Source organism: Dermacentor andersoni, chromosome 9 (genome assembly GCF_023375885.2).
Source record: "Dermacentor andersoni chromosome 9, qqDerAnde1_hic_scaffold, whole genome shotgun sequence".
Taxonomy (NCBI): domain Eukaryota; kingdom Metazoa; phylum Arthropoda; class Arachnida; order Ixodida; family Ixodidae; genus Dermacentor; species Dermacentor andersoni.
The window spans coordinates 27,103,403-27,111,855 of record NC_092822.1 but is presented as its reverse complement, the minus strand read 5'-3'; the positions used below and the strand labels follow the sequence as shown (position 1 = coordinate 27,111,855).

The 8,453-nt window shown below is 45.6% G+C and overlaps 1 protein-coding gene across 1 annotated transcript; it reads left to right on the top strand.

Annotated features, from left to right (window-relative positions):
• The first annotated feature begins 719 nt into the window (after nt 1-719).
• LOC126527360 (uncharacterized) lies at nt 720-7,478 on the top strand. The gene is made up of 2 exons (XM_050175163.3): nt 720-841; nt 4,476-7,478. Exon 2 carries the CDS (start codon nt 4,476-4,478, stop codon nt 5,034-5,036), a length of 561 nt encoding a protein of 186 aa, XP_050031120.1. The 5' UTR covers nt 720-841; the 3' UTR covers nt 5,037-7,478.
• The last annotated feature ends 975 nt before the right edge of the window (nt 7,479-8,453 follow it).

The following is an 8,453-nucleotide window of genomic DNA, read 5'->3' as shown; positions in this document are numbered from 1 at the left end:
TGCTAAATATTGCTTTATCGCTTTCGACATATCGCCCTTCGGGCGAAACCGTCCAATTTCATTCTTGTGCACCGTTGGACAGAAATAGCAAAAGCAAGGAGCGTACGCAAGAATGTATACCGTGAATAGTAAGATATGTAAGAGAAAGATGACAGCGTTCGCGGAATAAAGAATCAGTTGGTAGTCGACGCATACTTCTAGTTTGAGTATATAGGGCGTCCCAGCTAACGTCAGCCAAGCGCTTAAAAGAAGAAAAAGATAGTTAAAAATTACGATGCGAGATAGGATTTTAAGAGTCACGCTGTTCGGTGACGACAGAACACCGTAGGTCTTACAATTGCATGTTTCGTCGCGTTTCTGTATTCCTTTTTCGTTGTTGTTGTTTAAAGGCTTGGATACCGTTAGCTGGAACACACGGTATGTATTGTCCCGTCGTGTACTCTGTCGGCAGTGTCATACCACAACCAGCCATTCCTGCCTCGAACTGTCGTGCTGCTCTTTGTTCCTTCTGTCAGGTGTCCTCCTTTCGACCCCCACGATACGCTTCGTCGTTTCGGTAATCGATTATTACGCCCTACGTGCGCGCGCGTGAGAGCCTCCACTAGATATGGCGAGGTGGCAGTGCGTTCCGGGCAGCCTGATAGCTGTGCGTCTCTCGCAGCCGCTATGCAATCGACGCCACTCCAGACCGCGCGCTTCGCAGCTGATAAGGCAATCTCTTATCTGCCGAACCATAAGCGCGACCGGACGTGCGAAATACCATACGGCGAGAGCCGCAGGTGAGGCACGTCGGAGCTTCCACACATCGGACCCCCCCTCCTGCTCCGCCAACTGCTACACGGTAGGTTCCCGTTCCGTCAGTTCCTTATTCATGCATAACGAGTTCACTTGTCAAAACAACGCTGCTGGTGTCTTATCCAAAGGTTTAGACGCTCAAAGAATTAAACGCTCAAAGAATTTGTATATTATCATTAGTTGTGGAAGTTCAAGAAGTGACACGCCAGCAGTAACTCAGTGGCTATGGCCTTGAGCTGATGTGCGTGAGGTCGCGAGTTCGATCCTGACAGCGGCTGCCACATTCCCGATGTGGGTGAAATGCAAAAAAAAAGAAAGAAACGCTCATGTACCGCGAATTAGGTGGCTGTTAAAGAAGCGCAGGCGCAGAAAATTGCGAATGTTACTTTACTAGAGTCAAACTAAATTGGGGTGGGAGTTTAACGTCTCGAAACTACCCAGTGGCCTGCGAAAGACGCCGAAGTGGAAGTCTCCGGATTAATCTTGACCACTCGTAGTTCTTTGACGCACACCCAAGGCTCGGAACAAGACCGTTTTCTTTTCTTTCCTTTTTTTTTTGTAGTCCGCGCCCCCTCTCTGAAATGCAGCCGCTGATGCCATGGGACTCGAACCTCTAACTTCACGCTCAGTAGCAGAGCGTCATAGCCACTGAATCTCCGTGGCGGATATGTTACTTCAGTCACGTCATGTTATCATGTCACAAAACATGGAGTATTCGTATTAAGCATTTTTACTTATGTGCAGTGAACGCGTACACTGCTTGATCCGCTTCCAAGTTATGTCGTTTCCGTTACTCGGCCTGCAATAATAGCCGTTTGCAAAACATCCGATTCGTCTTTATTTTACGAAGTAAAAACAAATAAAAGCAACGTTCACTCTAGCTACCACGTTTTTCCATTTAGTCTGCTAAGCAAAGCATTTCATGCGTGTACACAAGCATTCGCTCTGCTTTTTTTCTGTGCACTGTTCTCTCCGGGCATGCGGTTCTCTTTTGACGTCGTGTTGACAGGGACTTGTGATCCCGAGTGGTAATAAATATATCTGAATGTTTCTGTTATAATGTTTGCCTTTGGCAGTCTCAAGTGCCTTATTACGGCGACATCTCGGGCTGAGGTGCAGAACATTCCACGCATATTTTGCGTTGCCGGAAAAACTATTCTTTCTTTTTTTTATGCAGCCCACCAGTCAACGCGCACCTACTTCGATTGTTATCTATATTAACTTGCCGGGGAATACGAGTGAGAACGTGTGACTGATTCAACGACTGAAAAAAATACAGACGAAAGACCACTTAATCAATAGCACGAGTGGTATGTTATATGCCTTGTTAATATGTCATGAGCGAATATAAATTTAAAGACAAAGTTGGCAAAACTAAATGCTGTAGCCACTGAACAACTATGGTAGAGTGTCGCGAGCCCACTGCAAACCTGGATAGAAAATTGTGTTTATGAGGGCAGTGTTCTTCTGTGTATTATATCTTCTTTGTATATCACATGTTCTAGAATTCTATGCTATTAACCATGTTTGAAGAATGATTGAAGAACAGAGCACAAAAGCTTAGAAAAAAAGTTTCGTTTCAGCAGTGAAGATCATGAGTAATTAGGTAAATCAAAATGAAGGTAATTTACAGCGTCTACGCTTTCATAACAAAAGCAGGCTGTAGCTAGCGTTTTACTGCAAGGAAGAAGCTGTTCAACACATCACAAGTTCGGTTGGCTGTGACGTCATCGAACCTATATGAAATCCTTGTTGACCGTTCCGTTACCTCTACTATATCTCGACTGTACAAAACATCAGAGCTCAAACATCGAACCAATTTTAACTTCAATAACTCTCTGCAGTTTGCCTAAACGAGAGGTAAATTCTCTTATCAGCAAAGGCAGCAAGGGCACCGTAGAGCCGAGACCAGAGTATCGGATATGACTGTGGACTATCTGATAGCCTGGGGACGAAATCACCGACCGTTTCATTCGTTAGCTTTGTTTGGTATTTTCCGGTCACCTTCGCTAGCAATACGTCCACAATCATGATTTGATAACGTATGCGCTCTATGGTAAGAACGTCCTTGTTAGTGCGACCGCGGCATGTTGAAAGGGCCGCTGTAACATACAAACAGGTGACATTGTAGTTAGTACCAAGGAGGACAGAGTTTACGGAAGTAAAAAATCGGACAGGTCACCTCTTGAAGCGAAGATGATGGACTAAAAAAGACCTTCGGACTATAAGTACTGGCCTAAGAAGGCGCCATCGTTCGAGAACTGGGTCTGACAACCCGTGCTGACGTCAAAGAGACCTTTTGAATGTCAAGATTCCACACTGAGCTAAGCTCAACCCGTTCTCCCTTTTCCTTACTCATGTTCGTGTTTGGGTTTCAAACCATCGTATGAATGTGTCGTTCTCTCTCGTTTGCAGGGTGTGTTCTTTTCCTTTTTTTTTTCTTTTAGTTGTTACCAGATTTTTTTTTTTTATCCCCGTGACATGCAGCGCGATTCTACTTATTGAGCTGGGTTACTTTCAGAGGCGGACATTGTTTGCACGTTAAATAAGAACGGATGTTTGACTGATTACCAAGCTTCACTAAATAACGTAAAACTGACTGCTTTATTTCCAACATTGCAATTTACGAATTGTAGCCGATGACTTCGAAAGCCATGTTTACTTCAAATGAATTCTGAAGACGACACCAGTTTTGAGATATGAAATCCCGAAGTTTGCGATGAAAAGCACTGATCTTTCTGCCATTGCAGCGCTGCAATGAATAAAAAATGAATTTTGTTGAAAAAAGTAAGCTCAACGACAGCTCCTAACTCCCAACTGGTGCTACTTTTAAAGTTTGTTCCAAGTGGATATAACTTGTGAAATCAGTGGCATCAGTCCGTGTATTGCAATGCGGGCGCTATCGTAATTAGTCAGGTAGTTGAATTGCTTGAGATATTGTTAATTAGCCAAATGAGAATTTTAATGTCCAGCGTAAGTAATGCCCACCTCTTCCAGTACTCCAGCTCAATGAGTATAATTGTGCTATATGCCACAGGTGACTTATAAAAAGTTATAGTAGCTTGTGTCAGTGATGCAGCCGCAGGTGGGTTACGGGCTGCAGAGGGTGCATGGAGACTATAGGAGTACAGAAATGACGTAACCGAATCCGTAAGTTACATTTATTCATGCGCTGGAAATTCGAACAAATTGAAAAGCCTCACCGAGTAACCGCAAAATTTCTGCAAGAAATTGCATACTTGTAGGCCTTATAACTCCTGGCGAGCGTAGGCTTTAGTTAGATGAATTGTACACCTACAATGACCGAGTTAGCTCTCTCGAACGCGACCGCTCCCGCTCCAATCGACAAACGTACTGCCGAGCTACGCCTTTCCGAACGTCGAGCGAGATGCTAAATTTAGCTCCGATGACGTCATGCGCGACGCGAGAACGGCGCCATCATGGTGCGCGACAGGTGCAATATCGTGTGCTGGCTTCGTCCCTCTACGCAACGATACCAAAGCATAAGGCGCATGGGTACTATGGTTGCAAAGATATACGCAATAATGCTATAACATATTTGCATGACATGCTGTTTCTTTGCAAGCGACACCCTCTGACCGATTTTAACGCTGTTTCACTTTAAAATTATGTTAGCGATAAAAAAAAATACACCCCGTATAAAATGTACTCGATTTCAGATGAAGCCGCTCGTCTGCTGGCAAAGCCTTTTCGCTGTTTTGTCTCTCTCGCTCTTCGACTACGGGAACTGCCAGCTGTACCGGCGGCTTCGTCTGGTGCCGCCGATGAACGCAACCGCCGTCTGCCCGAACGTGGCCTGGGCCGGCGAGGAGGACTACGCCAGGACCGTCTGGTTCTTTCCGAACGGCAGCCGCGTCGTCAGCGGAGGGAGAACCGCCGTCGACGAAGCTCGCGGGGTGCTCGACGTCGTCGACCCGAGGAACGAGGACCTCGGAGTGTACATGTGCGTCTCGCTCAGGGGCTCGGACACGGCCGAGGCGAACGCCACCCTGGCCTTCATGGAGATCTACAGCGCCCAGCGGAGGACGCTGGCGGAGAGGCTGTGGATCGGAGGCCTGGCCTCGCTCTGCGTGCTGGTCGCGGTCGCGTTCGTGAGCCTCGTGATGAAGTTCCGGTACCGACAGCCGCCAACCGACAAGCGGGCAGGAGCTCCCACGGACGTGAGCGAGGGAGTCGTGAACAAGAGGTTCGAGACCGACGAGATGTCGACCGTTTTCTAAGCGCTTCTCGGGCTTCTCGGCTTAACCGACGAGGAGGAGGACGACGTCGGGGGGTCGTGGATGTGTGGAGGAACGGCATCGCCAGTATACGCTCGATATGTGGCTTCTACGGGACATTCATTTTTATTTGTATTTTTTTACGTCTTTATCTATATGTCATAGGTGAGACACATAATACTCGTTCAGTCTCTTTTTTACCAGGGTCTCTGAAGCAATTTTATATTTCCAGAAAACAAGGGACAATTAATGATTAACTTATTACTTGTTGAACAACTCGATTCTCTTGTCTGTTTCGCAATGCTTTATTGTTTCTGTGTGCAGTGAACTGTAGACGTCGGTAGAAGTTCGTTATTTCCAATGTCAACAAGGAAAACACAAAACAGAGTGCAAAAAAGAAAAGCGCCTGCTTGCCTTGTTTACTTTCCTTGCGAAACATTGAAAATATGTGGCAGAAGCGCAAGATGCGAAATGTTTCTGGATTTAAGAGCTTTATTAGTATTTTGTACGTCCTAAGTGGAAATGCTGAGTGAACCACACTGCAGTCTAACATATGCAATTCATTATTACAGCGGAGGATCATTTGTATTTTGCTGCTTCTGGGCAACCACTTGCATAATAATCTTCCACTTCCTATGTAGATATACTATATATAACAGGATGTGATTATGCCCCCTCCCCCTCCTTCATTGAACATCTCACGGCGTGCTTTCACTTCGGCCTGTTGATGGCACAATAGCTTGCGCAGTTGGCCTTGCAACACTTGTTATTGGTGCAGTCGCTGTCAGTGCTGCAGCTCGGCAGCATCTTCATCAGGGCGCATACGTGCAGCTTCTGTACTGAAGGCGGTAGGCATACCTTATCTGCGACACAGACACAAAAGGCATGCCATAATCAATCGTCGCGCATGTCGCTCCATGGGAACGGGGCGATAAAGACACACCTCGGAGCCAGCACCAAATGACTTTATCATTAATGAACTGTAGGTTCTGGGTCGCCGCGTGTCGCGTGCATTTGGGTCAGAATGCAGCGATCGCGCGGTCAAGAGTTGCACGAACGTTCGTCTAGTCAGGTAGCTCGCGCGTTAAGTTAGCGTCTGCAGTCAGTGGGGAATTCCAGAGAGCGAGAGCATTTAGATGCTCACTCTAGTTGATTGCATGCATCGAACGTAACACTGACTTCAGTTGAATTATGCAGGACGCGATGTAACGGTTACCACTACATCAGACTCTGGTAGCTGTCACTGTCCTTTGTTTATTCAAATGTAACTGGACTATAAGAATCAATGTACTTGATTGATCCTGTGCGCGTGACACACCTCTCTTGTGCTGACACATCTCCAATGTACTGTGCCCGACACCCTGGGAAAATAGGCGACGTGTATGAGTTACAAAAGCATGTATATATTATTGACTGCACGAAAGCCCGCTACTTCCTGCTTTGCACGGATATCAAAGCATCTGTTAATGCAGCTCGCCAATTTGCGGGTTTCGAGATTAGCGTTGCATCGCCAGCTAACCTAAGTGGCCCGTACAGGTCACACAACCTGTCGGTCAATGAGTCGCTGCTAGGCACCAAGAAGTGCAAGGTTTTTATTCATGATGAGATCATGCTATCTCTAGAACGTTTAGTGCTGTTGGAGTGTCCATTTTCCATACAGTGTGTCGCAATTGTACTAAACATTAAAAAAAATGTGCCAGAATACCACAGATTTCTACACATGTGTGGCCACAAGGTTTTGCGTTCATTGGCGTGTTGTTATTTATCGCAGTATTTCACATCATTTGTCCGTTTACGAATAAAGTAATCTTCAAAAAAATACCTGGAAATGCTTAGTCTTTTTAGTAGTGACCTTGCAGCTGCATTGCACAATTAAAAATGCCAGCTTTGGAAATAATGGTTTAGCGTATATGTGTTCTCAGCGTTTACAAACACGCAAAAAAAAACTATTTCTTTCTATTCATTTTACGTAGCAATGCGGGCGATTTTTGTACTAGTAATGGGCTTATCGTGCTCTTTGTTTCCCTCGGAAAATATTTTTCAAAACTTCATTCAATATGAACTTTCGTAATAGTGGTTCTTTCTATGCAGTAAGCGTACGGGCCAGTGCTGTAGTCCATTTTCATGGTTTCCTGCAAAGACTCGAGTGAGAGAGCAGCTGTCTTCACCGAATAAGTTCCACTTGGATGAAAGCACTCCCGTTTCTCCGTCACGACGTCCTTTCCTCTAGCTTTGTGAGCGGAAAACCATCGAGAATGTTTCTGTATAATGCTACAACGGTTCGCGCATTTATTACGATCAAGGTCTGTGCTCCGAAATTCCCATTTATGCACTTATCAATACTTCCCCGGTGATTAGGTGCATTGTTTTACGTGTGCTGTGCCGTACTTGTATAATGCCGCTTAATTTCATATAAAGGCTGACCCAAATATTTCGATTTGTGCACATCCACTCCATTTCGTGTGGAGACGCCGATATTTAGTGCGTGCGTGCGTGCGTGTGTGTGTGTGCGTGCGTGTGTGTGTGTGCGTGCGTGTGTGTGTGTGCGTGCGTGCGTGTGCGTGCGTGCGTGCGTGTGTGTGTGTGTGTGTGTGTGTGTGTGTGTGTGTGTGCGCGCGCGTGTGTGTGTGTGTGTGTGTGTGTGTGTGTGTGTGTGTGTGTGTGTGTGTGTGTGCGCGCGCGCGCGTGGAAGCGACACAAATTGATTCTATTTAAAATTACTGAGTGAATAAAATATATATATATATATATATATATATATATATATATATATATGAAGGAGATGGTGGCGCAGAAGTATCTCGCCGGATACTGCTTTTTCTCACAAATAGGTTTCATAGTTACGCACGTAGTTTTGTGCATTTCGGAACATAGTTCACGCAACGGACATGTTAATGCACACAAAAGTACGCTAAAGTACATTACAGCAAGACAGTCATCACAGTACAGCGACACTGCGAAGAGACCCCCAATAAAAAAGTTAATGGGAACAGATATCATAGCATACAAGGCGACTGTAGAAATAAGAAACATCCTTACGAACAAAATGCATTTCACATTGGTAAGTATGAGTTCTTCGGATACACACGTGAGTAAACACGGAGCAAAGCGCTGACGCATCCAACTGGAGTTTAAAAGAATTAAAAGCGGCAATAAAAAACCACCGTTTTTCTTTCTTAAATGGCTGCAGTCGCTGACACGAGGCGCGCAGCTGCTGCAGATATAGAAACTTGCTCCGAAATAATGGAGACGACAGCTGGTTACCACTCTCTGTATACGCCACATGGCGCTTTTTTTTTTTTTCTTTTTGCAGATGAACGCGCAGATGAAGCTGCGCGTTCGGCTCGTCAAAAAACATCAGCTGGTTCCTATACCATACACTCTCACGAACTGATGCTGCGCAGCAACTTCAGTCACTTA

Excerpts from the sequence above, each read along its gene's own strand:
- LOC126527360 (XM_050175163.3), top strand. The coding sequence starts at position 4,476 with ATGAAGCCGCTCGTCTGCTGGCAAAGCCTTTTCGCTGTTTTGTCTCTC.